Genomic DNA, 27,839 nt, shown 5'->3' with positions numbered 1-27,839 from the left:
GCGGGGGAAGCACGACGCGAGGCGCACAGCGCGGAGGCTTTAATGGCCCAGGGGCGGCGGGGGTCGGGGGTGTGGGCCCGCGGGAGCCGGGGATCAAAGCGTGTGGAGATCGTGACTGCGGCGGCTCAGCTTCTCCGGGTCGTCCGACGCCATGAGGGAGAAGTCGCGGAAGATGTCCAGATACGTCTCGTCTCCTGAGGGGAGGGAGGCCGGGCTGGGCGGGCGCTCGGCAGCGTCGCAGGGACGTGCGCCCTCCCGCGCGCCCAGTACGCGTCTGTGGACTCGGCGGTGGAAGTAACCAGGGCGGCCCAGCGGGCCTTCAGGGACCAGAAGCCCAGAACTGCAGTGTGGGGCGGGGCGGGAGGCTCTTTACCTGCCTGGCCCTGGGCCGCTTCCACCTCTCTCATCTTCGCCAAGCGGAGCCTGGAGGGGAGGAATTACGGCCCGGAGACTCTCGTGGCGGCCCCACTCCCAGCTGCCCACCCTCGGAGCTGCGGTGAAGTCGCCTGCTCCCCCGAGGCCAGTGCTTGCAGACGCGCACGGGCCACGAAGCCCCTCACGCGGGCGGACCTCACCATCCGTGGACCCTGCCCCCCCCCTTCCTGCTCCACGCCCCAGTCTACACTCGCAACTCCCCGCCAGGTCCCGGATCCCACCCGCGGTTCCCCCGGCTCCGGCCACACGCGGGGCCCCGGCGTTAGCTCCGCCCCAGGTGGGTCGGGCAAGCGTTGGCCCCGCCCCTAGACCTCCTCACAAGGTAACGATGTCGGCGTTGGCCGTTTCCATGGCGATGGTCAGAGGGTCTTTGCCTTCCGAGTCCCGAGCTCCCACATCGGCCCCTCGTTTCAGGAACAGACAGGCCAGCCTGGAAATAGCGAGGTTCAGCCGGCCACTCACCCCATCCGCGCACCCTTCCTTCCCACAGCCGGGGTCCCTGCCCACCCCTACCCCGTGTGGCCCAGAATGGTTGCATGGTGCAGCGGCCCCCGGCCGTGGTTGTCCGCTTGGTTCACGTTCGCCCCATTCTGGAGGAGAAACTCACAGGCCAGAAGAGAATTCTGCACAGAAGGGTTGAGAACAGGAGAAGGTAGCATCTTTAGAAGCTGACCCAAGATGTTTTAAGATGGGGTCTGTCCAGGGGCTGGGGTATGGTGCGTGGGGCTCTGCTCTACCTCTTTAGCTGTACTGACCCATGAAGTCCACAGTACAATCTCATGAGGTGAGTGACCCTATTTTACAGATGAGCGAACTGAGGCACACACAGCTTCACAACCGTGAGTGGTGGGAGCTCGGATTCAAACCCGGGTGGTCTGCTCCCAGACCACACACAACCCTAGCAACCAGTGTCTCTCGGTCATCATTCCTTACAGGGTCAGAGGAGGGGTGAGAGGTGGACCCCAAATCAGAGAGGGATCAGAGGGAAGGAGCCTAAGGGTGGGACGGGGAGGTCAGTGAGACTCACAGCAGCTGTGGCCTGGATCAGGGGAGTGGCATTCTCCCGGCCGGCGTTCACCCAGTTCACATCAGCTCCATGGGCAAGGGCGTCAGCCATGGTGGGGAGGGAGGGAGGGTGCCCAGCAGCTCGAAACAGCAGGGCCCCAGGGTGGAGGCTGCCCAGGTCCTCGGACGGGGGCTCTGGTGGAGGGAATCGGCTATCAGTCTGGTATGAAATCCTCAGCACAGTCCCCAGATGCTCTACAGGGAGGCCTGCTGGACTCCCAGGACTGCAGTGGGAGGTGGAGGGTTGGGGGGGGTGTGTCAGGCCCGGGGGCATGGGGCAGGGACAGCATCATTCATTAACCTCTTCCTGTTCAACTATCTGGGTGGCCCAGACATCTCCAGTGAGCACTCAGCCTCCGCGCCCCGTTCCCTGCACTCTGGCCAAGCGCACGCCCTCCACCCGCCTCTGGGACCCCCAGCGGGCTCCTCACTCCTGACTTTTCTCATGCAGTTGAGACCCTCCCTGCCTGTGTCCAGCCCTACACTCCCTCCCGTCCTTCCCTTAACCCCTGAAACTCTTGCCTTGTGAAAAAAAGAACCCATGCTGGTGTGGGCCGCCCCGCAGCCCCCAACACTGGCAAGGGGAAGGCCGGGGCCTCATGCTCTGTGCTTTCTGGCAGAATGCTGGGCACACAGCCGGGCTCCATTACTGTCTGAGCAAGGCTATACCTGGCCTGGATTTGACGCTCCCTGGCCGGGGCCTGACAGAAGGCTTGGGGGGCAGAGGAGGCTGCCCCTTGGGGGGGTCCCCGGCCGCCTCTTCGTCCCCGAATCTCAGGAAGCTTGGTCAGAAACTTCTTCTCCACGTACTTGGCATGAATCCAGGCCTCCTTCTCCTGCCTGGCAGAGCATGGTGGGGAAGAGGGGGACCGTCTCCCCTCCTCCAGTCCCAGACCCTCTTCCTCCCTGTAAGCACCTCCACACCACCCCCACCCTCACCGGGAGCAGCTGGGCCCTGGTTTCTTCACGGCCATGGCCTCCACGCGGGCCTCGTAGATCTGGTTGATGACGACATTCCCCAGCTCACACATAAGCTTCCGGAGGCGCAGGCAGAGGCAGAGACAGACAGGTGGGAGGGAGGTGAGTGTCTGAGCCCTCGGGGCACGCAGCTCAGAACTCACCCCGCCCCCCCTTCTCATCGTGGCGCCCCAAGTCACCTTCACCAGCTCTGGCTCCCACGAGTCAAGGGTCAGAGACCGGACTTTGGAGAAATGAACCCCGAGGCTCCTGGAGGGCCAGAGTGGGGGTCAGGCTCGCTGTGGGGCCTCAGGCACTGACCAGGAGGCCACAGGGCTGGGGGCCACCTGGCCTGGCTCTGCCTACTGCTCCCTCTTCTCCCTTCTCCTCCAGGTCAGTTTTCAGCCTCATCATTTCCAGCCACCTCCCTTCTCACCCTGTGGTCACCCCCCACCCCCGACCCCTGCTTCCGCCAGACTCGCAGAGGCCTTGTGGCCTCTCCTCTCTTTCTGCTCTTCGGGGGTTCCCCTGCCCTCAAGAGCCCTGACCCCACACCCCACTCAAGCCAATAAACTCCTGGGGCAGGACCAGGACACAGTGCCCTGTGTGAGCCAGGCAGGGCAGGGTGGGAGGGAGGGCGGAGCCTGTACGCTGGGCTCCAGCTGGCCCCCTCCCCCTCCCCCAGCAGGAAGGAGTGGGGCCCCCACGGGGGGGGGGGGGGGTGGCGGGGAGTGACCTGTGGATGCCAGAGCACTGGATGCAGAGGGTGACGCCCAGGTTGATGCTGGCCCATTCCGGGGCTGGCTCACGGCAGTCGCAGCACTGGGCATTGCCGTCCACACCCTGCACCTGGGCGGCCACGTGCCCCACTCCACTGGGCTCCCTGCCCCGGGCCATCCCGCCACAGCCCAGGGTAGCCGAGGAGCCCGCGGCCAGGTATCCCGAGCCCTGGGGGAAACAAGGGAAGAGAGAGTGGCCCTGGGGCCTGGGGAAGGGGTGGGCCTCCCCTCCCCGGGGACCCCGTTCCCTGCACCATCCACGGGAAGGCACCTGGCCGGGCCCCCGGGGGCTATCATCCAGGCGGGCCTGGCTGAAGGCCGAAGCGATGCTGCTCTGCACGGCGCTGACCCACAGGTGCAGGAGGCGCTCGGAGTCAGCCTGCAGGAGGCAGGACCTGCGGGAGTGGGGAGCAGAGGGGGCAGTCTGAGCCCCGGGAGCCACAGGCCAGGTCGGCTAGCCGACATGCTACTCGACGGGGCCCAGTCGTCCCAACATGCGAAACACCAGCCAAACAGAGGTTTGGGACCACATGGTCCAATCTTTCTAAATATACCCCATCGCCCCATCCCCTCCCTCCAGGACACCCCCCAGAGGGCCTCCCCCCAATCCAGCCGCCGAAGGGTTAATGCCTGCTGCTGCACGGGGACCTCCCAAGATGCCTCTGCCATGGGCCCTACACTCACTTGCTGGGGGACACGACCTCAAAGCAGAACCGCCTCTCTGAGTCCGGGCAGAGCTTCACCGTGCAGAGGCGAAGGTCATCCACCACCACAGTCACAGGGTCCTGGAAGGGGAAGGTGACCAGGGGCAGCCAGCCAGCCAGCTGCAGTGGGGGCTGAGGGTCCCTGGGCCCCGGCGTCCGGGACGCCACCTGCCTACCTTGTACTTCTTCTGGTAAACCAACTGGTTGCTCTGGATAGTGAACCAGCGTCTGGAGGAGGCGGAAAGAGAGTCGTGGGCGTGGGGGGCATAGGGACGAGCTCGGGACAGGGACACTGGACAGGCTGTGCCCTCTGCCCCATAAGGATGGTGGTGAGAGCCGGGCAGACCCTCCCATCCCGTCGGGAGGGCACAGGGCTATGCCAGCGCACACAGAAGCTACTCACACCCCAGACAACCCAGGTTTGAGCAATTGTGAAGACAATGTTCCAGTAGATGGCAGTAAAATGTTTTTTTCTAATAAATTAGGCTCCTGCTGTAATTTTTTTTTTGAAGTATTCACCACCCCACGTGGGGCCCGATCCCACGGCCCCAAAATCTAGAGTCCTAGCCTCCACTGACTGAGCCCGCCAGAGGCCCTGAGTCGCTTGCCAGTTGGACAGATGGAAGTATCTTAGGGAAGGGGTTCGGTCTTCCAATTTGCACAAATATCCTCTATGGGAAGGAGCCGAGTCAGAGCAGGTGACCCCCCCACCCACACCCCTGCAATGGTTCCTAAGTCCCCAGGGAAGCCTGCAAGTCCCTCTCGTTGGCTCCGGCTTCATCTCCCCCCTCCCCTCGCCCTCCTCCCTCTCTCTGTCCACACCCCTGTGCCCCTCTCTGTCCCTCTGACCCTCCCGGTTCGGTGCTGGCTCCTCCCCCTGCCTAGAACCTTCTCCTCCCAGGTGTCCTTCAGGTCTTCACTGGGAAGCCATCACCTTCGCATGAAGCCAGCCAGACCACTCTCTCTAGAACGGCAGCCCCTCACCAGCTCTCTGCATCCCTGCTTTCTCACATTTCCAACCTAACAGGATTGACTGGATGGCTTTGCTGCTGGGGATGGAAGGTCTATGGGGGCAGCGGGTTTTGCCTGTTTTCTCACCGCTTAGTACCCTGTCACCACTCAAAAAACGCTGAATGGAGCGGGTTTGGGCAACTGGGGCCCCCCGCCCCTCACCTGCTCCAGGTCTTGAAGGCGTTGCTGGCACGCTTGAAGAGGTGGCCCTCCATGAGCAGCCCGCCAGGCCCTTCCTTGAGGCTTGGCTCTGGCTCCTCCCCTCCGAGCTCCTGGGGGCACAAGGGAGTCAAAGGGCAGCTGAAGCGGGCAGAGGGGCCTGAGCCAGGCCCCACCGCACCCAGAGGCCTCACCTTCTGCTTCAGCAGCACGTGCCTCTGCTCCATGTCCCTCCTCTCTCGTGCTGAATTCAGAACCAGCTGGTGCAACTGGGCGGAGTGGGGGACATTTCAGGTGCCCCCCGACCTCCCCCAACCAGGCCTGGACAGGCCTCTCAGAGCCCCCTCCCTCCCTCCACCACTAGCCTGCCTACCCCGGTGCCCACCACTGCCCGCCCCACAGTCCGCCGGGGCCCCACCTGGGCGCCCAGCTCCCTGCGATACCGGGCCAGCCGGCCCAGCTCCTCGTGGCCCTGCTGGAAATGGGTAGCCTGGGCCTCCACCAGACGCAGCACCTGGGCGACAAGGTGGGCAGGGTGCAGAGCTGACAGGGGACCCTTTTGGCTTTCCCTCTCCCCTCCCGGCCCCCATCAGCAAGCTCCTCCCCACCCTGCCCTCATGGATGCTGAAACTCACAAACTCCATGATGTCAAACTTCCTCTTGTCCTCAATCACGTTGATCTGAGGGTCCCCAAAAGACCTCAGGTCAGTCTTGAAAACACAGCGCCCCTTCCCAATGCACGGGGGCCTCGATAGCCTTGAGGGGCCAGAGGCCCTGGGATCCCAGGGGACGGGGAGGGGGACAGGTGGCAGCAGGCACCTGGAGGGCATAATCCAGCGCTCGCCCCTGGTACCCGGCCCTGGCGGTCTTCAAGGCAGCTCCCGCCTCTTCTGCCTCCTGGGCCCGGCGCCTGGGGACCTCAGCGTTGTGGATGAGAGCAGCCTCCAGGCTCTCGGCCCCCCTCCAGAAATCCCGGCGAGCCTCTCGGAACCCCCGGAGACCCCTGTGGTGGAGGGAAGGGGTAACATGCAGAATAAGGTACCCCCACCAGCCCCTGCAGAGAAGTCCCAGGTGGGCGGTCCATGCATGGCCTTCCAGTCCGGACTGCAAGGGGGTGTGGGGATGGGGGACAGCAGTCGGACCATCAGAAACCCCCAACCTCACAGCTCCTCCATTCAGGGGGGCCCTTACAGTGGTGGGAAGAGGGACAGAAGACTGGTTTCCCCTCCCAACTCACTCCTTGACCAGGGTCTGGATTTGCTGCTGCAGCGTGTGCTGGGTGGTATCTAGAAGCTCCTGTGGGCGTGCGGGGAGCAGAAATGGGCAGGGGAGGGTCAGGCCACAGACAGCGCTGCTCCCCACCACCAGTCCCTCCTGTGCCCCCTTACCGCGTGGCTGTCCAGCTTGTGGTTAAGGCTTTCAGTGAATTTGTCCAGACACTCCTGGGCACGGAGAGGCAGAGACAGAGTACCAGGCGTGGGCCGGCGGGCTGTCTGCACCCAGCCTGCCAGGGCTGTCTCAGGCCACAGCCCCAGCCCTGCTCCGGATTGCACCCCGAGACCCCAGGCCCCCCCTCCCCCTCCAGAGGATCTCTGCACTGCAGACCCCAGCCGGCTTGACATACCGCCATCATGGGCTCTGGGGGACCCAGGCGGGCCAGGTCACAAATGCCTGCGACGAAGGTACGGCCAGCGGCAAGGTAATGGCGCCCACTTTCCAGAAGGCCATTCCCCAGCTTGAGGAGCTAAGAAGCAATGGGGTTAAGGGGGAGTTATGCCCTGTACCGCACAGTGCTTACACCCCCACACTGGGCGCCCCTCCTCTCCCTTCTGCAGGAAGGGAGATTTCTCAGTCTGCATCTTTGCCCCCATGGCTCTGTGCCCAGCTAAAAACCCCTCCCAGCCTCTCACCAAAGCTAGTGTTGCCTCCCCCCCACCACGCCCCCAAACGTCTTCCTCTGTCCCCTGCCCCGTCTCCGTCCCTGCCCCCAATTGCCTGGGTGCAGCACTCCCCGGAAACCCCAGCCTCGGTCAGTATCCGGCTTGTGGGATAAATGGCCACCCAGCTGGGGGTAGGTTCGGCAGTCCTTCCCTGTCTGGAGTCATCCCACCCCGTGCTCACTGAGCTTCCCCCTCATTAAGATGAATTAGCCATCCGGCCACCAGGCCAGGGCAAACATGGCACCTTAGGGTGCTCTGGGGGCCCACTGCGTCTGGCCCGAGGAGGGTCCCTCTGGAAGAGCCAGGCGCTTGAGTGAGGTCTCCTGATCTCGGACCCTAGTTTGGGAACCACAGTCCCCGAGGGGACACCGCTTGGCTCTGACCTGAGTCAACACAGCTGGGACAGAGTGAGTGTCTAAGGAGCCCTTCAGCTCAGCCCAGGGGGCAGACCACCACCAGGGAAGTTGTGTGGGGAAATCCCAGGGTGGTGGGGGCTCGGAGAGTTGGGGCCCTGGGTCATCAGTGAAATTTGGTTGAACTGAAAGACACTTTTGAGGGCTGGTGAAGGCTGCAGGGAAATAGAGCTGGACCTGAAGGTGGCTGACAGGGTGAGTCATGGTCGGGAGACCAGCCACGATCCGACCAGCCACGACCTGACCTAATCAGGTACCACCGCCAGCTGTCTGTGGTCAGGCGCAAGGACCCAGATGCTCACAGTGTCACTGGCTGCAGCTGGGATCCTGAGTGTCTGTTTCTTTCCTACCTACCACCCTTTCCCCAAAAATGAGCCTTCCTGAGACTGAACTAGGGATAAACTGGTCCATCCATGCCAACGGAAGAGTGCTCAGCGACGCAAAGGCACGGACTATCCACACAGGAACTCCTTGTGCTGAAACGTAACAACCTGAGTGGACTTCAAGGGCATACTCTGAGAGAAGAAAAAGAGAGAAGCCACAAAGCCACATAATGGGCGATTGCACTTATGGAACATTCTAGAAATGGCAAAAGTCTGGAGAAGAACAGATAAGAGCTTGCTGGGGGTGACAGAAGGCAGGCGAGGGTAGCAGGACAAAGGGCTGCACTGAAGAGTCCCTTTTGGTGGTAGAGTTTTGTGCCCTTCCCCCCCCCTTCCCTTCCTGCCTTCCTTCCTTCCTTGAGAGAGAGAGAGAGAGCACATGAGGGGTGGAGGGGCAGAGGCAGAGGGAGGGAGAGAATCCTAAGCAGACACCACACTCTGCCCAGAGGTAGATGTGAGGCTCGATCCCAGGACCCTGAGATCATGACCTGAGCCGAAGGCAGACGCTTAACCCAATGAGCTACCCAGGCGCCCCGATTTTTGTGTTTTGACTGTGATTCTGGTTACAAGAACCTATGCATGTGATTAAATGCCACTGAATTACAGACAAAGACTTTTTGAAAGAAAGAGCACAATCGATCTTGAACATGGGTTTGAACTGCGCTGGTCCACTTCTAAGTGAACTTTTTTGATAAACACAGTACAGTACTGTAAATGTATTTTTTCTTCCTTATGATTCATTGTTTTGAAAATTTTGTTTATTATTTTTTTAAGTAAGCTCTACATCTAACATGTGGCTTTTTTTTTTTTAAGATTTTATTTATTTATTTGAGAGAGAAGGAACACGAGCGGGGCTGAGAGGAGAGGCAGAGGGAGAAGCAAATTCTCCTCTAAGCAGGGAGCCCCATGTGGGACTCGATCCTGGGACCCTGGGATCATGACCAGATCCCAGCTTCACTGACTGAGCCACCCAGGTGCCCCACCCAACATGTGGCTTGCATTCATGACCCGGAGATCCAGGGTTGCATGCTCTCTGGACTGACCCTACCAGGTACCCCTCTTCCTTCTGACTTTCTTGATAACACTTTCCTCTAGCTCCCTTTATTGTAAAAACAGTATATGTTACATATGATACACACGAAATGCATGTTCATAGACTGTTTCCATGATTGATCAATGCGGGCTATCAGTAAAGTTTTTGGGGAGTCAGGAATTATATGTAAATTTTTGACAGCATGGAGGGTCAGCGCCTCTAACCCTCCGGTTTTTCAAAGGTCAACTGTATATGCAAAATGGGTAGAATCCAAGTAAGTTCTCTAGGCAGTTCCTTGCGTCATGCCCTCATCACTTTCCTGGTTTGGTAACATACTAGCCTTATACAAGAGGCCAGCCCTGGGGGAAGCTGGGTGATGGGTACATGGGACCTCCTCATGCTATCTTTGCAACTTCTTGCAAGTCTGTAATTAACTCAGAAAGGCTTAGCGGCTCCTGGGTGGTTCAGTCACTTAAGCGTGTGATTCTTGATTTCGACTCAGGTCATGATCTCAGGGTTGAGAGACTGAGTCCCATATGGGTGGGGAGGGGGAGAGGAGAGGGTCCACATTCAGCGAGGAGTTGGCCTGAGAATCTCTCTCTCCCACTCCCCTGCTCGTAGGCACTCTATTGCTAAAATAAATAAATCTGTAAAAAAAATTTTAAAAATTATATATAAAAATATGTTATCTATTAATTGGTGGTTGGCTAACTTTCAGACTGTGGGATAGGCACTGAGGACTGAGCAAACACAGAACATAAAAGTTCTTCATGTCACTTACGTTCTATCAGGGGAAAACAAACAAGAACACATATTGGCAGGTGCCTGGGTGGCTCAGTGGGTTAAGCGACTGCCTTTGGCTCAGGTCATGATCCTGGGGTCCTGTGACTGAGTCCCGCATCAGGCTCCCTGCTTGGCAGGGAGTCGACTTCTCCCTCTGACCCTTCTTCTTCTCATGCTCGCTCGCTCTCGCTCTCTCTCTCCCACAAATAAATACATAAAATCTTAAAAAAAAAAAAAAAGAATGCAAATTGGTAAGGGTGACAGACATGCTCTCAGATGACCCTGGATGGTCCCCTCCCTTGCATCACCCCCCACCAATGTGAGACACGCAACTTGATCCTACCCCAACGGAAAATGGCCAAAGGCACAAGACAGTGCTCCACATGGTCATGCCATGTGGCAGAGGGAGGGGACAGCCACCCGCGGCTCCTGTGGCTGCATTTCCATCCAAATTGATGTCACCTTGGCAGCACACACTGGAGAGACCCTCCCGCGGGCCTTGGATGCCATGACGTGAGCTGCCCAGGGCCAGGACCACATGGCAGGGGACCGGGGGCAGCTGTGAGCAGGAGGAGATCTCAGGGCTGCCCGGGCAAGGCCCTGGAGTCTGCAGACGCCCTCAGGAGCTTGGAGGGGAACCCTGTGCCTCAGGTGGGACTGTAGCCCGTGAGCCCCTGAGCAGAGGACCAGAAGGGCCGAGCCCCCATCCTGAGCCTCAGACACTGTGCTAACAGGTACAGGCTGGGTTCCATCACTCCCTCCCTTTGCAGCGACTCATCAGGGGGCAGCAGAAAGCAAATGCAGCAAATAAAGATCCCATGGGAGAGTGGGGTGAATGCTACAGAGAAAAACCAAGCCGGGGAGGGAGTAGGGAGTGTGCCCCATTTTATGAAAAGTGGCCCGGAATGGCCTTCCTGTCTGAGGTTTAAGTGTCTCACTCACTGGTTTATCTCCCCAAGGCCGTCTGTGGGCTGCCCGGGGGCAAACATCTTGCCGTCTCTGTGTCTGGAGGCCCAGAGCCCAGGGGAAGGCTGGGCTTGCAGCTGACCCAGGAAGCCCACAGGGAGTCTGGTCTTCCAAGACCCTGTGCTCCTTGGGGGTACAGAGCTCCCACCTCCTTCTCTGTGGCCCCCACAGTATTCAGCCCACATGGTTAGCATTCAACAACGCTCAGAACTCGTTGGGAGTCTCCACTCTTCTCCCCAGCCCGCCCCTCTCATCTTAATGCCATCCTGGGTTGCCTCTCCCCTGTCACCTTTTCCAGCCGGGTCTCCAGTTCTGACACCTCGGCTTCCACCAGCTCGATGGAGGCTCTGGGAAGAGAGGCACGGGGTCACGGGAACAGAGTCTGGGTGCATTGGGTCTGGGCCCCCCAGGAAGGCTGGCGTTGGGGTTAGTGCGTAATGGGACAGACAGAAAAACTGATGGGTGAAGGGGACCTGACCACCTGCCCTCTTGGGCTCTCTCCCTCTGCGTAGCGTGGGAGCTCGTGGGGCCCAGGCCAAGCAGGAAGGGTAATGGGAGGGTGGATGTGGCCCAGGCAGGAAGTTGCTAACCGCCCCAGCAGGTGCTGGGGGAGGGGCAGGGGTCCCAAGGACGGGAGGAGAGAGTGTCAGCTCTCGGGGGAAGATGGGCTGGAGCGGCCCCCTCTGCCCCGAAAGGGGTTGCAGAGCATCAGAGCCCGGGGTCGCCTAGTGGAGGGGCTACTCTGGCCCTCGAGTTTGATCTTGTCCCTTTGTGAACTTGTCCCCTGGAAGGACATCTGGCCTGGGGAAGGCTGTGTGCTGTGTGCGTGGTGGCTGTGTGTGTGTGTTAGGGGGGTCGGACCTCACCCCCCTGTGTCCCCCCAGACCTGTGCACACTTACCGGAAACGGGGCGAGTCCTTGAGACACTCCTCGAAATCCAGCTTGACGGTCATCTCAGCTCGTCTTGTCTTGGGCCTGACGGGCAGGGGTACACAGTGGAGACGCTCCCTGCCCCTGGAGGGGTTGATGAGGAAGGAGGAGGGGGTCCTCTCCTGGGGAAGAGCCTGTCGGGGGGGCGCGCAATTCCTTCTCCAAGGGTAAGGGGTGTCCAAGGAGGACCTCTCACTTCACACTTGCTGGCTGCGCCGGGAGGGGCAGAGGCGGGACCAGGCAGAGAAGCCACAGCCCCGCCCACTGAGACTCGGCTGTCCCCTTCCTCCTGGGAGCCCTGGGCCCCCTGCCTTTCTCCTTGGGGGACACGGGGGTTGAGGGGGCTGGCAGATATAGGCTCAAGTCCTGATTCTGTCTCTCGGAGGGAGCCTGGGCAAGCTCGTTGATTCCTCAGGTTAGCTCATCTGGAAGGTGGGGATGATGGCCCCCCCAGCCCCCGGGCTTGTTGGAAGAACTAAAGATGCTAACGATGGTACAAATAAGGTTGGTTGAGCCACACCAAGCAGCGTCCCCCTGCTGCAGCCCTGCTTCTGGGCCTCGAAGGCCCTTGCTGACTCTAGTCCGCCAGGCTGCTCCCAGCTTTCTTCTCTGCTCTGCTCGATGTGGTTTCCTGTGTGCGGAGGTCCCTCCCTCCTCCCCTGTCCTCGGTGACTGAGCAAGCCCGTCCTCCATGAACGAGTCACAGCACCCAGGCTCCTGCACTTCTCTTTATTGTCCACCTGGAAGGGGTGAGACCTGGGAGACGCTGGCCCCCATCCCATCCCAGGCTGGCTACGGTTTTCATTGTCTGCTTTCCTCCTCCTGTGTCCATCCAATCCGCAGGGTTTCGTCTGGACGGAGAAAGGAATGGGTCACTGGCTGTCTTGTAACAGGTGGGAGATCCGGCCCCTGCCCTCCTGAAACTCCATAGAAGCTACCCACTCAGGCCCTCTCCCTCCCTGGCCGGCACAGGCAGCCCCTCGCCCCTGCCCGCGCTCACATTTGCACTGGTTTTGGTGTGGAGAGTGTGGGCTGCTTCCAAGTTCCTTCTTCAAGCTTTCTGGGCTTTGCCAGTTGAGCCCCTTGGATATCACCCACTGACACCAGTCTGACTCTGCTCGGTCTTTGGAGGACAGGGTAGCCCCTGCAATGTGGTGAGTGGCAGAGAGGAGTCAGGGAGGAGGCGTGGGGCCAGCGGGTAGTCCCAAGCTAGAGGGGGTCCCTGTCCCTTTGGAGCCTCCCCAGTTCCTCTCTGTACCACTTGGGCCTTGCACACCAGGATGCTTGAGGCCGCTCTTGGCATCTGTTGCGATCTACCCCGGTATGCAAAGAAGGGCGGCTGGGGGGATGGGAGCTGGCCAAGAGCCAGGCCTTGTGGCCCAGTGCCCTCACCAGGCTGCGATGTCCCTGCCAGGGACTCTTCGGAAGCCTGGGGATCCTGAACGGGGCTTCCTGTGTGCTCCAGTAGACGGACCTCAGTGCCTGTGGGACTCTCAATCACCCAGTTAAAACGTGCAGAGCCTGGCAGGATCAGGGGGTCAAGGTTGGGGCACCCCTCAAGTCTGTTGGTTGTCGGCACCCCCTGCCCCGGGCTGACCCCGCCCAGCTCTCACTGTCCCGCTGCTCGGGCTCGTCTTCTGTGTCCTCCTCAAGCTCTGGGTGGGGAGAGCATCTGAGATACCTTCCCTTGCTATAATACTCCTTGCGCTGCCGATCAATGTCCTGGTCCCACACGACGGTGGCTGAAGGCAGGGGCAGGTTTCTGAAGGTAGGGGGATCTGAGGAGTCATCCCAATCACGCTGAGTCTTCTGGCTGCCTGGGGCATCCAGGGATCCACAGGTGTCCATAAGAGCCCCCCCTGCACAGGGGAGAAGCTCAGGCCCTGGGTTCTCATCTCCATTCTATGCCCTCCTCCCACGTTAGGAAACCCCAGTGAGCTCTCCATCCCCCACGCCTTTCTCGGGCTTCCTGAGGGTTGTGCTGAGGACCCCACCCCAGCTGCTTTCTTTCTTTTTTTTTAATTTAAAGATTTTATTTATTTATTGGACAGACAGAGATCACAAGTAGGCAGAGAGGCAGGCAGAGAGAGAGGAAGGAAAGCAGGCTCCCTGCCAAGCAGAGAGCCCGATGTGGGGCTCGATCCCAGAACCCTGGGACCATGACCTGAGCCAAAGGCAGAGGTTTTAACCCACTGAGCCACCCAGACGCCCCCAGCTGCTTTCTGTCTTCCCTGGGCTTGCCTCCCATCACCTCCCTCTCAAGGCCCATGCTAACCCTTGACTTCTGGGACATGGTTCCTGGTCACCAGACCAATCTCATCTTGGACTTCTCCGGTCAGTCCTCCCATCCGGCCTCTCTCCACAGGCCTGGGCTCCATGACCTGACCGCCGCTGCCCAGACTGGAGTGAGCCCCATGGCAGGGCTTGTTCTTACTGAAGGGAAGGCTTTTCTGAGCCATGAGGAACTTTCCCTCATCGTAGTGTGACTTTCGGTGCTTGTCAAAATCACTGGAGTCTGTGGGCCATAAGAGCTGGGCTTTCCTGCCAGGCTCCTGCCGAGGGTTCACTCTGCCTCCCTTTTCCACTCAGCCCCGACCCCTCATCTCACGTGTCTTGGAAAAGACGTCTGAAGACTCTGAGCTTCTGTTATTATGGTACCGCAGGACCTTGGGGTAGAAATTGTCCATTGTTGCAAACCTGAAGGGGAGGGAGACTAGTTGGCACTCAAGGGGAGAGGACAAGGGGTGCAGGTGGTAGATGGGGCCTTGCTGGCTGGCTCTCTCCCACCTTGGCCTTGGTCGGTCCTGATAGGAATTGAAGTACCTCCCATTCTGGTGGCCAAAAAGCAGAGGGGGCTCTGACCCCAGGGGTGGAGGAAGGAAGAGGCCCCACATCCCTACTGATCTCGGGTGGGCCTCTCACCTTTCGGCCAGCGCCTGGGGAGTCACTGTGTGAGAGACCGCCCCAGGCATGTCCTCATCGCTGTCCTGCAGCCTGCAGCAGAGGGAGGGAACAGGGCTGAGAGGCGGGGCACCAGGCAGTATCCAGTCCCTGAGACCTCTCTGCCTCCCCAGACCCCCTTTGAATAGCAAAGGGTCTGGGCTGAAGACTAGGGCTGAGTGCTCCACACCTGTGGTAGGGGGTGCTGGGCTCGTCCACCTTCATAAACCCGTAATTCTTGTCAGCGGGGTGGTAGGTGGCCAGGATGTTCATTTCATCCCACCGCTGGGCCTTTTTCCTGGAGTAGGGGAAGGACACAAAAAACGGGGAGACCACCTCCCGGCGACCTCCTCCTTACAACCCTCCCTCATTCCTTCAGTCATTCAAAACCTTTTCCTTGTACCCTCTCGTTGTGTCCGAGGCAGAGGAGCCTGGGGATCGGGATTACACCTAATGATCTGCACGCACTGTGTAGCCAGCGTGGACCCGGCACCCGCTGCTCTCCACAAGGCCCGGAACCTCGGGTTTCCCACCCAATGGCCCTCGGCCGCCCCGGCTTCCAGGTTGTCGGGACTCCACCCCCTCCCGAGCTCCGCCCCTGCCAGTGTCCGGCACCCCTCGCTCAGGGCTCGGCGCCGGGAACCCGGCGCGCTGGATTCCGTACTTCTCAGCGCCGAGGGATTTCTGCATCAGGATGGTGGTGCTGGTCTTTAGGATGCTGCGGGGCCAGTCCTCACAAGGTTTGTGGAGGTTCAAGCAGGTTGACCCGGAGCGCGATGGACTGCATTCCCAGCTGTACACCCCAGAGCCCCCCGACCCGGGGCTGCAGGTCCCGCACACACTGGCTTCAGGGAAGGGGGCATGTAATCCGTCAGGGTGTGTCCCGGACCCGGCGCTGAGGCCCGCAACCTCCCCCGGGTGCCGGTGGGGCCCCGAACCGAGGACAGCTACCCCCCCCGGTGGGCCGGCTAGAACTAGGAGCGCAAGTTACGATTTCCCCGGAGTGCGGGGAGGGCCCAGAACCCTGAGACGGGACCACCCCGGACGGCGGCCCGGCGTCGGCCTCGCCCGCTCCGATTCCTTCTGGCACACCCTTCGGTGCCGCTCCCGGGGATTCCCCGCGGAGGCCGCCAGCAGCCCCCAGAGCCTCCGGCCTCTCCATGGCCCCACCCGGGGGCCGCTCTAAGCGGCCCCGCCCCGCCTCCCGGTTCCACTTGGCCCCGCCCCGCGGCCCCGCCCCCACCACGGCCGGCTGGGGACCGTCGGGCCGAGGCCCGGGTGTCCTTCCGCTCTGATCCCTAAAGCCGCGGCCCCGGAATCAAGCTTTATAGAGGGACCTCGCGCCGGGGCCCCTCCCTTTGCGTCCCACCCAAAGGCCTTCTTTCTTTGTCTCTGGGATTTGTTCCCGCCCTTCTTCCCCATCACCGCCTTCATCCGCATTATCCAATCACAATCAGGGTCCTTGTCCCGGGCCAAGAAGCCTGGTTGTGACGTCACAGCCCTCCCACCTCCGCGCGAGCTCGGGGTCGGGCCGGGAGCTCGCTCAGAGCTGGGGTTTGGGGGCAGACCGTCAGCCGTCGCCGGAGACCGCCAGCCAGGGTTTTGCTGGACTCTGTCCGCGGCCTTACGACTTAAGGGTTTGGCTGGATGGGAGTTCAAGGTGGGCTTCCTTAGAAATGCCGCGGGCCCGTGTATCCCCGCAAGCTGGCCCGCTTTGCCTCTCACGAGAGGGAAGAGACCAAGTGGAGGCGTGGCGACACTGTCGCGAAACGTGCGCTCTCGGGGTGCGGGGGGCCGAGGTTTTCATGCGTAAAACTACAGGGTCTCTTCTCCGAATCCCACGGACGCCACGCTCCCGCCCGCAGAAGGCGCAACGGAGGGGACGCCTGCTCCCCCCTCGCCGGAAAGCGACTATCTCTAGGAGTCGCCTGCCTCGGCGAGGGCGGGGCCGGCGGGGCCGCTGTCGCAAAGCTGAAGGAGTGGGGCGGGCCTGCATCTCCTGCGTCGTAAAGACGCCTGCGGCCGTCGTTTCTACCGCTGTCGCAAACGCTCCCTGCCCCCGTCTGCACGGCTGTCGGGCCCACTCCGTCACCTCGCCGTGCCGTAAAGCAAGCCCGCCCGACCCCGTTGTCCTTCCGTTCCCACCGCGGTGGTCATTAATTCCCCAGCCGGGGATGCGCCGTCGCCCGGCAGTGCCGTAAAGCATACCTGGCCCCAGCCCCGAGTCCTCTTCCCTCCGGGTGTCTGTGCACCGCGGTTGCCACGGTGCCGCCAAGCGCGGCTGTCGCGCGGCCCCGGTGTCAGCGGCAATGGCGGCGGGGTCGGGTGGGAGTGGGGGCTCTGGGGGAGGCCCCGGGCCGGGGCCGGGTGGGGGTGGGGGCCCTGGCGGGAGCGGCGCAGGGCCGGGGTCCGGCGGAGGTCTGGGCAGCGGCGGGGAGCTGCACCCGCGAACTGGGCGCCTGGTGAGCCTGTCGGCCTGTGGGCGTACCGCGCGGCGGCAGCAGCCGGGCCAGGAGTTTAACCACGGGCTGGTGTTGAGCCGGGAGCCCTTGCGCGATGGACGCGTCTTCACCGTCCGCATCGACCGCAAGGTGCGGAGCGGGGCCAGCGGAACCGAGATAGGGGAAGGCTGGTGGGAGGGGGCGAGCGGCAGACACGGGCCGGACAGCCAGGTTGGCTCGCATCGCCGGCTGCCGAGAGGGCACCGACCTGCGAGGCACCGGGCACCGGGCGACGGGCGGGAAGGGAGCACGGAGCAGAAACGTTCGCTCTCACGGGGAAAGGGACGAAGACAGCTGGCGTTTCCTCAAGACCCAGGGGCAGGGCAGGGACGCCGGACTTCGTCCCCGGGAACGGGTAGGGACCAGATCTCCTGGGATCGCCCCGGGAGGTGGAGGATGGAGGGATGTCAGGGATGTGATGGGAAGGGAGGGGAGAAGCAGGGAAGGACTAACCACTGGCGGATACGCTCCCGCGGAAGGATGGGTGAAGAGAGACGCGGGGAGAGGGAGGTGTGTGCGCTGTGTGTGAATTGGTGAAGAGGCCAGGTGAGCAGAGGTGGGGTGGGGAAGAGGAGGAACGTGAGTGCAGCGGGGCCTAGGAGAGACTCCTCGTGGGGAGGGGAGTGGGACCCCAGAGTAGGGAGTGTGGGCGTGAAAAGCTGGGAACCTGGTGGCTGAGGAGTCTCGGAGACCACTGCTTCAGTCTCCAGAGAGAAAAGCCAGTTAGTTGCCGGGAGATGTGGGAAGAGGGGGACACGGTGGTCTGGGACACGTGGGTTCCTAGTGGTGGGAGACCCATGGGGGCCCATCCTGAGCCTCTGTCCACCGCCCTTATCACAGGTCAACTCCTGGAGTGGCTCCATCGAGATCGGGGTGACGGCACTGGACCCCAGCATACTGGACTTCCCCAGCAGCGCCACGGGGCTGAAGGGGGGCTCATGGGTGGTGTCAGGCTGCTCGGTGTTGAGGGACGGACGTTCTGTGCTGGAGGAGTATGGGCAGGACCTGGACCAGCTTGGGGAAGGGGACCGTGTGGGCGTGGAGCGCACAGCTGCGGGGGAGCTGCGGCTCTGGGTGAACGGGCGGGATTGCGGGGTGGCCGCCACGGGCCTTCCTGCTCGTGTCTGGGCCGTCGTGGACCTTTATGGCAAGTGCACCCAGATCACCGTGCTGCCCCCTGAGCCAGGTTTCAGCCCCCCTACTCCCATTCCCACACCTCCCCTCGAGCCTTCCGCGCCCCCTGAAGATTCTGCCTTGACCGAACAGGGGACCTCCGGGGATGAAGGTGAGAACACAGGGCAGTGGTGGAGAGGTGGGGCAGAGGGAGTGGCTGAAGGAACCGGAGAGACAAAGTGGCAAAGAGGCTGGGTGTGAGCAGGGTCACTCAGACTCCCCCCGCCCCAGTCTGTTGAAGGGGAAAGCAGGGGCTAGGGAGAGGAGGGGGGGTCTCCTGGCTGTGGGCCCTGCAGCAGGGGCTGAACCCTTATTCCCCTCCCATCCCTCCTGGTCCCCAGCCTTCATGGTGTCCCCAGCGCAGGCCCGGCCGGAGACGTTTCCTAACAGCCTTGAGTCGCATAATGGTGAGGGCTTCTGGGAGGCTTCGGGCAGGGGAGCGGGAAGTGAGGTGGACGAGGCGAGGGGAGGGGCCTCAGGAGAAGGCTAGGGGGAGAGTGGTGAGCCTGAGGAGGTAGCGCCTCATTCCAGCTTCCCCCCCCCATCCCACTGCCGCAGACTTTGCCAGCATGGAGCTCTCCGAGGTGGTGGGCAACGCCATCCTGTCTGCCTACAACGGGGGGGCTCCTAAATGTGAACCTGAGCTCCCCGCCGGCAGGGGAAGGACTGGGGTCTGGCGGTGCCGCCACCTCGCCCGTCCTCACTTCCAACGATGCCCTGCTCTTTCACGAGAAGTGCGGGACGCTCATCAAACTAAGCAACAACAATAAGACCGCTGAGCGCCGACGGCCCCTGGATGAGTTCAACAATGGGGTGGTCATGACCAACCGTCCCCTGCGGGACAACGAGATGTTCGAGGTGTGTGAGCTGCCGGGTGCTAGCTGCACCCCGCCCTCTGGGACCCAAAGACGGGCTTGATCCTTGACAGTGGTGGGGGTGGGGGTGGGGGGTGCAGAGAACAGTCTGAGGGTCCCTTCTCGGCATTTACCCACCACATCTCCCCCTTCCTGCTGTCACTCCCCCCAAGATCCGCATTGACAAGCTCGTAGACAAGTGGTCGGGCTCCATTGAGATCGGTGTCACCACCCACAACCCCAACAACCTTGAGTACCCAGCCACCATGACCAACCTGCAGTCAGGTACCAGTCCCCGGCAGAGCGGAGGCCCCTTCCTCTGGCGAGGGCCGCAGGAGCTCTAGCTGGGCAGTCCCCCCTTTCTCTAGGCACCATCATGATGAGCGGCTGCGGGATCCTGACCAACGGCAAGGGCACTCGCCGGGAGTACTGTGAGTTCAGTCTGGACGAGCTGCAGGTGAGGGGGGGCAGGGTGCAGCGTGGGGGCCCATCTCTGGGGCGACCCTATCTCTCACTTCCCTGCCCAGGCCGCACGGTCTCTGCTGCGGCCTAGAGCAAGGCCTCTGCTCTCTCGTCTGAAGTTTCTTTTTGAGAAGGTGGGGTTGGCCAATGGTTAGGCTTGCAGATCTGGGGAGTCGGGGGGGTCACTCTCTCTCACCGTGTGGCTGTGGGGCAGTGACCCGAGGTGAGAAGCTCGAGAGTTGTCGGTGGTAGGGCGTATTTTTTTTTTTCCGTTTTCTTCTAATGTCTTAGCTGAGCCCGTTAGCATTTTGTAAACTGCTTGGAGAGGTGGGCGAGGTGACATTTATTTATAAGGTGGCTTCCCGCCGGGAGCCGGGAAGGTTCTGGGGGCTCGGGACTGTGGCATCTTTGCAGCTGTTCCCCCGCGGCCTGGGCGGGAGGACAAGCCTGGAGCCTGAAGGGGGAATGCATTTGAGACCTTTGTTTTTCTCCTCTGGGTAGGAAGGTGACCACATTGGCCTCACGAGGAAGTCCAACTCTGCCCTACACTTCTTCATTAATGGCATTGACCAGGGTGAGGGGACGCCCAGAGTGGGCCACCAGCCCCGGCTTTTGGGGGTGGGGGCTCCGGACCTCCTCATTCTGCCTCTCTTTGATGCTGGTCCCCCCACTTTCCCCCCACCCAGGTGTGGCTACCCCACTGACGCCCCCAGTGGTGTACGGTGTTGTGGACTTGTATGGGATGGCTGTGAAGGTGACCATCGTCCATAACAACAACCACAGCGACCGCCTGCGCCGGAACAATGCCATCCTGCGGGCACTGTCTCCGGAGGGGGCCCTCCGCCGCGCCGCCCCCACCGCGCAGGCTGAGCCCGAGCGCCTGCTTTTCCACCCCAACTGCGGGCAGAAAGCAGCTATCACCCACGAGGGACGCACTGCCCTGAGGCCCCAGTATGGCCCATGGGGTGGGGAGAAGCCTGCAGAAGGGGATCTGATGGGATTGGGGGGCGGGGGGTGGAGAAGCAGGAGGCAGAGGGATTCTGACCTGGGGAGCTTGGGATGGGCGAGTGTGGAGCCTCGCGGAGAACGGAGTTTCTCTGGTTGACTTCGAGCAGTGGGTGTCAGGCAGGCACCGCTGGGCTAAGCTTGGGCATGCTCGGAGCACAGGTTCACGCCTGAGTCCCCATTCGCTGTCCTCAGTGCCACTGATGACTTCAACCACGGCGTGGTGCTGAGCAGTCGGGCCCTGCGGGACGGAGAGGTGTTCCAGGTGCGCATCGACAAGATGGTGGACAAGTGGGCCGGCTCCATCGAGATTGGGGTCACCACCCACAACCCCGCCTACCTCCAGCTGCCCTCCACCATGACCAACCTGCGCTCTGGTGAGCTCCCAGGCAGGCCAGGGCCTAGAGAGGGCCCCAGGGAGGGAGCTGTCCCCAGAGCCCTGCACTGGGTCCCCAGCTGGGTCGTTCCTGATGCCCCTGGTGACGACTGTTTTAGGGGAGGACAACTGTTTTAGGGGCGGAGCGCCGCCATGTGGACTGCGCCTGTGGGGTGCGGGGACATGCGGTTTTCTTGCCTGGCCCTGGGAAGAGAGCCGACCGTCACACAGGGCAGGCTGGGCCAGCGGCCTTGGGGAGGGACATGGGGACTGCTGTGCAGCGGAGCGGAGCCCTGGTTCCCGCTTATGTCCTCTGCCACTCCCTGTCCCCCTAGGAACGTGGATGATGACCGGGAATGGGGTGATGCACAATGGGACGACCATCTTAGATGAATATGGGCACAACCTGGACCGCCTCAAGGTGGGAGAGTGGGGGCACCGCCGGGGTGCGGCGCGCAGAGAGTGGGGCAGGCGGGGCTGCCGTCAGACCAGCCCCCCCCGGGAACTCTGCCTGACTCCTCACTCCAGCCCCCCTTCTTCCAAGGCAGGGGACACGGTGGGCGTGGTGCGGCGGGAGGATGGGACTCTGCACTTCTTTGTCAACGGGATGACTCAGGGCCCTGCAGCCTGGAACGTGCCCCCGGGTGTCTACGCTGTTGTGGACCTGTACGGCCAGGCGGCCCAGGCCACCATTGTGGACGACGTGGGTGAGGGCCGGGGCTGGGGCCAGGGTGGGGGCGGTCTCGGGGGGCCTCAGAGAACACTAGCCTCACATGCTCCGTCCCCTCTCCCAGAGGTGCCCTCCGTGCCTGAGCCACTCCCCGAAGAGAACAACCAGCTGTCCCCCAGCTCCCCGTCATCAGGCGCTGGGGGCTCCGACCTGCGCTTCCACCAGCTGCATGGCAGTAATGCCGTCATCACCAACGGGGGCCGCACGGCACTCCGCCACAACTGTCGCAGCGAGTTCAACGACGCCATCGTCATCTCCAACCGGTCAGTGTCGGCGCTGGCTCGGCCCCCGCCTCCCACTGCCCGGCCTCGGCCACCCGTGCGGGGCCCGTCTGATGGTCACCGTGTCCCCGGCAGGGCCCTGCGGGACGGAGAGCTGTTTGAGATTGTCATTCAGAAGATGGTGGACCGCTGGTCAGGCTCCATTGAGGCTGGTAAGAGGCGCGTGCGTGTGTGTGCGCGTGTGTGTGTGCGGAGTGGTGCGGGCTGCCTGTTGCCGGGGGCTTGGCTCTGAGCCCCGCCGGCCTCCTCCTAGGGGTGACGGCTATTCGGCCGGAGGACCTCGAGTTCCCCAACACCATGACGGACATCGACTACGACACCTGGATGCTGAGGTTTGGCTCCCTGGCTCGGGGGGGGTGCCGGGCAGGCTGGGTGGTGCCGGCGAGGGCACGGGGGGCCAGACGTGGGGCCTGCGGTGGCCACGGATGAGGACACGCCTGTGGGGGTGGCTGCCCCTTCCCCTTGCCGCTGGCCGGCCCTCCCGCCTCCACACGTGCGCTCCGGCGGCCCCTCTGTGGGGAGATCCCAGAGGGCTGAGACGCAGGACCGGGTCTCTGACCCCAAGCTGAGGTCGCCGTCCAAGGCCCGGAGTGGGGCGCTCAGCGGCCCATGCGTGTCGCCCCGCAGCGGCACGGCCATCATGCAGGACGGGAACACCATGCGCAACAACTATGGCTGCGACTTGGACGCACTGGGCACGGGCGCACGTATCGGCATGATGCGCACGGCCAAGGGCGACCTGCACTACTTCATCAATGGCCAGGACCAGGGCGCCGCCTGCTCAGGCTTGCCCCCGGGTAAAGGTGACTGCTCGGTGGCGCTTGGCCTGCCAGCCTCCTGCCGCCCCGCCCGGGCCGGCCGGCCCCTGACCCCTTCCTCCTCCACCCAGACGTGTACGCGGTGGTGGATCTGTATGGCCAGTGTGTCCAGGTGTCCATCACCAATGCCACCGGCCCCATGGACAACAGCCTGGCGACCAGCAACACCGCCACTGAGAAGTCCTTCCCCCTGCACTCCCCAGGTTCAGCTGGCGGGGAGGGCAGGCGGGTGGGCTCTGCTTCCCCAGTGGGGGTGGAGGGGGGGCGGCTGGTGGCTGCAGACCGGGCAGGGAACAAGGGCAGGGAGGGAGGGAGCCAGGGTGGGACGCCCCCAGGAAGGTGGGAGGGGGTTCCGGCTGGAGCGTGGACTGGGCACCCCACTCGCCCCCTGCCCAACAACGGGGCCTGTCTGCTTTGGAAATGGGTCTCCCTGCAGGGAGAGGCGTCCAAGAAGCGACGGCCAAGGGGGCCTTTAGGGCAACTTCCTGTTTCACCTGAAAGCTCTGCGCCCCGTCCTTTCCGGAGCCTGCGGCCCCCATGCTGCCCCTTCCGGGGGTCCCGTCTCTCCACAGTGGCCGGCGTGACTCACCGTTTCCACAGCTCTTGCGGCAAGAACGTCACTCTGGAGGAGGACGGCACAAGGGCGGTGCGCGCGGCCGGCTACGCTCATGGCCTCGTCTTCAGCACCAAGGAGCTCAAGACGGAGGAGGTCTTCGAGGTGGGCGGCAGGCTCGCTGCCATGGGGCCAGGCTGCTGCTACCCGTCCCTGTGCCCGTGGCAGCCCCATGCTCTCTGTCCGTCAGGTGAAGGTGGAGGAGCTGGACGAGAAGTGGGCGGGCTCCCTCCGCCTGGGGCTGACCACACTAGCACCGGGGGAGATGGGGCCTGGCGCAGCCGGCGGCCCAGGGCTGCCTCCCTCTCTGCCTGAGCTGCGGTCAAAGACCACCTGGATGGTGACCAGCTGTGAAGTGAGGCGCGACGGGCAGCTCCAGAGGATGAACTATGGCCGGAACCTCGAGAGGCTGGGGGTGAGGCAGCTGGCTCCCGGGTGGGGGCGGGGGTGTCGGGGGATTGTGGGCCAAGGCTCATCCGCTCTGGGTCCCAGGTGGGGAGCCGTGTGGGCATCCGTCGGGGCGCCGACGACACGATGCACATCCTGGTGGACGGAGAGGACATGGGGCCCGCGGCCACCGGCATTGCCAAGGTCAGGCCGAGCTGTTCCTTGGGTTTGCGGAGTGGGCTTGAGGCCCCCCCATGGGGGTCTGACTCCCGTGTCGTGTGCGTGCCCCCAGAATGTGTGGGCCGTGCTGGATCTCTACGGGCCGGTACGGAGCGTGTCTGTCGTGAGCTCCACGCGGCTGGAGGAGCCAGAGGGCACCCAGCCGCCTTCTCCCAGTTCGGACACTGGCAGCGAGGGCGAGGAGGACGGCGACGGGGAGGAGCATGGCCTGCGGGTGAGAGACCGCGGCGGGGCGCACGGGGCTGGGGGACACCAGGGTGCTCTGGGGCTCTCTGATTCCACCCCGGTGGGCAGAGGCATAGACACCAGCCCTGTGTAAATGCCTGGGAGGGGTTAGCTTGGGCCTGGCATGGGTGGCCCTGGCAGCGCCGTCTCTCCTCCGCACCAGGACCAGAATCAAGTGGCCGTTATGCCCATGGCCCTCGAGTTCCTGGAAAACCACGGGAAGAATATCCTCCTGTCCAACGGGAACCGCACGGCCACACGGGTGGCCAGCTACAACCAAGGCATCGTCGTCATCGGCCAGCCCCTGGTGCCCCAGCTATTGGTCCAGGTGGGTTCCTCTTGCCCAGGGTCCAGTGGACCAGCCCTCCTGGAGAAACCACCCCCCATTTGAAGACAGAGTGGAGGCAAGACCCCTGGAGGAGCTTCCGGGGCTTTGGTCTGTACCCTGCGGTGGGATCTGTAGAGCCATTCTCAGGAAGTCCCCATCCCTATGACTGGTGAGAGGAGCAGTAGCGAGGGACTGGGGGAGTCCCGAGAAAGATGTGCGGCCCTGCACATGCATGCTGGGAGGGCTTTGCCCGAGGAGGGGGCCTTTCTGCTACAGATGAAAAGATTTAGTTAGCCTGCTGAAGGCAGCCCCTGGGGACAGGCACCCTTGCCCAGGCAACAGCACCAAGGCTGACATAGGGAAGGAAACCAGTGAATCTGCAGTTCGCAGTTCCTCCGGCCTCAGAAGAGGCAGCACCCCTCCCTGCCCTGGATGGGGAGCCCGGGGCCGCTGGGTGGCTTCTTCGCAGGGGGCCGTGACTGGGGAGTAGTAGTCGCCTTGTCCCCCAGGTGCGGATAGACTCCCTGAACCGACAGTGGACATCTTCGCTGGTCCTGGGCGTCATCACATGCCCGCCAGAGAGGCTCAACTTCCCCGCGTCAGCCTGTGGCCTCAAGCGGGCGGCCTGGCTGCTCCGGGGCCGTGGCATCTTCCACAACGGTCTCAAGGTGGCTGGGGGGTGGCGGGAGGGCCCTGGTGGGGGGGGGGGTCACAGCTATCGGGGGCGCTGTGTGGGGAAACCCTCTAGTGGGTAAGCAAGAGCATGTCATCATCTAGACTCAGGCTTGTCAGGGCCGCCTACATCCTTGCCGTTGGGAGTGTGGCTGTGGGGGGGCCAGCGGGTGGCGGGTAGAGCCTGGGCAGGGGGCTAGCGTGGAGGCAAGGCCCAGGCACCGGCAGCCGGAAGTGGAACAGAGCCCAGGGGTGGCCGCTGCCTGTTGTCTGAGCTCTGGGAAGACAGTAGGTCTCCCCACCCCCAGATCTGTGAGAAGTTTGGGCCCAATCTGGACACGTGTCCTGAGGGCACCGTCCTGGGCCTGCGGCTGGATGGCTCTGGAGGGCTGCACCTGCACGTGAACGGGATAGACCAGGGCGTGGCTGTGCCAGATGTGCCCCAGCCCTGCCACGCCCTCGTGGACCTCTATGGGCAGTGCGAGCAGGTGAGCAGGCTGCCGGCGGGGTAGAGGCAGTGCCGGGGCGCTCGGGGGTGGGTCTCCCTCATCACGCCTCCCCTGCAGGTGACAATTGTGAGTCCCGAGCCAGGAGCTACTAGTGGGAAGAGTGCTGGCACCCAGGGGGACATGGAGAAGGCGGACATGGTGGACGGTGAGGCAGCCCCCAGATCCCCACCCGCGCGGCCCCGCTGCCCCTGCTGTCCCTGCGACCCTGCCGCCTTCCGCCCTCTCAGGCATCAAGGAGAGTGTATGCTGGGGCCCTCTGCCCGCCACTGGCCCTCTGAAGAGCTGCGAGTACCACGCCCTCTGCTCCCGCTTCCAAGAACTGCTATTGCTTCCTGGTGAGTCCCCGGTCCCCCAGAACCCGCCACACTCCCTGCTGCCAGGGCGGGGCCATGCCGGGAGCCCGAGGGACCGACAGGAGAGGAGGGGATGCTATGTGCTGGAGACCCGGGGCGGGAGCCGCAGCCGACTGCCTCTCGCTTTCCCGAAGAGGATTATTTCATCCCTCCTCCGAAACGGAGCCTGTGCTACTGTGAGTCTTGCCGGAAGCTTCGAGGGGACGAGGCCCACAGGCGTCGTGGGGAGCCCCCCCCGGGAGTACGCGCTGCCCTTCGGCTGGTGCAGGTTCAACCTCAGGTACTCGCGGGTCAGGGTTGCATGTCTCCCTTAGCACTCATTCCCCCGGTGACGAGGGAGGCTCCCGTGGGACAGAGGATGGTGTCTGTGAGCCAGCTGCTTGTGTCCAGTGTCCCCTGGGTCCGTCCTAGGGTGAATCCGCGCCTGGAAGCTGGGACGCTGACCAAGAAGTGGCACATGGCGTATCATGGGAGCAACGTGGCAGCGGTCCGGAGGGTGCTGGACCGAGGGGAGCTGGGAGCAGGTACCCCGGGACCAGCAGAGGCAGGGCTGGTGGGGCCGGGTCCCCAGGCATGTTCCTGACCTGGCTCCCCCACAGGCACCGCCTCCATCCTGAGCTGCCGGCCCTTGAAAGGCGAGCCCGGGGTAGGGTTTGAGGAGCCTGGGGAGAACTGCGCGCCCCCGCGGGAGGAGCAGCCCCCTCCGGTGCTGCTCTCCCCCTCCCTCCAGTATGCTGGGGCCGAGACCCTGGCATCCAAAGTGCAGTGAGTACAGGGGGGGTGGGGTCTCCACGGCTTCCCCTCCGCCTTCCCACCGGGACACTCTAGAACGGTTAGCTTTGAAGGTGACTAGCACTACGGGAGTAAAACAGAGTGGAGCGCAGTGGGCCCCCCAAGCGGTTGGAGCACGGTCAGGGCCACCTCGGGAAGAAGCTTTGAGTAGAGGCCTGGAGAAGGGGACAAGCGGGCGGGTGGGGAGACGGCGGGCGTGACCCCGAGGTACGGAGCCGCCGTGCAGGTCGCAGAGGGAGGGGGAAGCCCGAGTTCCTCAAGGCCGGCTTTCTGCTCCTTGCACGACAGATTCCGGGACCCCAAGTCCCAGCGGACGCACCAGGCCCAGGTGGCGTTCCAGGTGTGCGTGCGCCCCGGCTCCTACACCCCCGGGCCCCCTTCGGCCGTCCTTCGAGAACCTCCCGACCCGCACTTCAGCCCCGCCGAACTCGAGTGGGTGACCAAGGAGAAGGGGGCCACGCTCCTGTATGCCCTGCTGGTGCGGGTGGAGTGAGGGCCGGCCTCTCGACGACAAGCACAGTGGGGCCTCGGCCCGCGGACTCTGAGTGCCGCCGGCCCGACTCCGCACCCCGCCCCGGCGGACGCGCCCGGAGCCCGCCCACCGGAGCCCGCCCACCGGAGCCCGCCCGCCTCGCGCTGGAAGGGGAGCGCGTCTCCGCGTGCAGGGCGCACGCCCCCCCGCGGGGCTCGGGGCCGGCAGTGCCCCTCATGCACTGACTTGGGGAACACGACTCCCTGGACTCCCTCCCCCGTGTCACTTAATTTATTTCCGTTTTCGTTCCTGTTACTGTGAATCCCGAGGAGCCCCCCGCCACCGGACCCCGCGCCCCGCCCCGGAACCGCCGCTTCCGGGGCCGCCGGGCGGAGAGGGGAGGGCGGGCGCGGGGAAGGTGGGCCTCTGTACAGTTGTTACGGACGCGGGGTTCCAAGGAGCCAATAAACGCCGTCCCGGAGCGCGCGCCTCGGCCTCTCTCTCGCGCCGCTCCCCGCCGAGACCCGGGTCCACCCAGCTGGGGGCGCCG

The 27,839-nt window shown here is 63.1% G+C and overlaps 3 protein-coding genes across 3 annotated transcripts; 1 reads left to right on the top strand and 2 right to left on the bottom strand.

Moving 5' to 3' along the window:
* Nucleotides 1–65: 65 nt before the first annotated feature.
* ACAP1 (ArfGAP with coiled-coil, ankyrin repeat and PH domains 1) lies at nucleotides 66–12,634 on the bottom strand. The gene is given in 24 exon segments (XM_032840063.1): nucleotides 66–194; nucleotides 374–423; nucleotides 755–865; nucleotides 949–1,058; nucleotides 1,463–1,635; nucleotides 2,170–2,245; nucleotides 2,247–2,340; nucleotides 2,440–2,534; nucleotides 2,658–2,727; nucleotides 3,194–3,405; nucleotides 3,508–3,631; nucleotides 3,921–4,021; nucleotides 4,117–4,168; nucleotides 5,114–5,223; nucleotides 5,305–5,379; nucleotides 5,529–5,624; nucleotides 5,746–5,790; nucleotides 5,930–6,113; nucleotides 6,348–6,406; nucleotides 6,499–6,552; nucleotides 6,735–6,854; nucleotides 10,918–10,975; nucleotides 11,529–12,409; nucleotides 12,559–12,634. Coding segments are annotated over 23 exon segments (2,223 nt in total). The 5' UTR covers nucleotides 11,582–12,409; nucleotides 12,559–12,634; the 3' UTR covers nucleotides 66–93.
* Nucleotides 12,635–12,985: 351 nt separating this feature from the next.
* Nucleotides 12,986–16,053, bottom strand: LOC116856585. The gene is made up of 7 exons (XM_032840064.1): nucleotides 15,868–16,053; nucleotides 15,163–15,339; nucleotides 14,689–14,796; nucleotides 14,481–14,552; nucleotides 14,167–14,255; nucleotides 13,834–14,073; nucleotides 12,986–13,417 (listed from the first exon to the last, which is right to left on the bottom strand). Exons 1-7 carry the CDS (start codon nucleotides 15,936–15,938, stop codon nucleotides 13,089–13,091), a joined length of 1,086 nt encoding a protein of 361 aa, XP_032695955.1. The 5' UTR covers nucleotides 15,939–16,053; the 3' UTR covers nucleotides 12,986–13,088.
* A 754-nt stretch (nucleotides 16,054–16,807) lies between these two features.
* NEURL4 (neuralized E3 ubiquitin protein ligase 4) lies at nucleotides 16,808–27,414 on the top strand. Its single transcript, XM_032839835.1, is given in 31 exon segments — nucleotides 16,808–17,089; nucleotides 17,840–18,284; nucleotides 18,514–18,579; nucleotides 18,731–18,789; nucleotides 18,791–19,030; nucleotides 19,200–19,311; nucleotides 19,395–19,483; nucleotides 19,990–20,062; nucleotides 20,175–20,439; nucleotides 20,689–20,870; nucleotides 21,205–21,290; nucleotides 21,414–21,576; nucleotides 21,664–21,862; nucleotides 21,956–22,032; nucleotides 22,134–22,212; nucleotides 22,508–22,683; nucleotides 22,770–22,901; nucleotides 23,271–23,416; nucleotides 23,502–23,726; nucleotides 23,804–23,902; nucleotides 23,991–24,152; nucleotides 24,327–24,491; nucleotides 25,001–25,159; nucleotides 25,472–25,651; nucleotides 25,730–25,817; nucleotides 25,900–26,007; nucleotides 26,160–26,254; nucleotides 26,256–26,305; nucleotides 26,437–26,549; nucleotides 26,625–26,790; nucleotides 27,106–27,414. Coding segments are annotated over 31 exon segments (4,686 nt in total). The 3' UTR covers nucleotides 27,311–27,414.
* Nucleotides 27,415–27,839: the final 425 nt, after the last annotated feature.

The sequence above is a fragment of the Lontra canadensis genome, unplaced genomic scaffold (genome assembly GCF_010015895.1).
Source record: "Lontra canadensis isolate GAN:19392208 unplaced genomic scaffold, GSC_riverotter_1.0 scaffold110, whole genome shotgun sequence".
NCBI lineage: Eukaryota > Metazoa > Chordata > Mammalia > Carnivora > Mustelidae > Lontra > Lontra canadensis.
The sequence above is the reverse complement of the archived record's forward strand: the minus strand, read 5'-3'. Positions and strand labels throughout refer to the sequence as shown.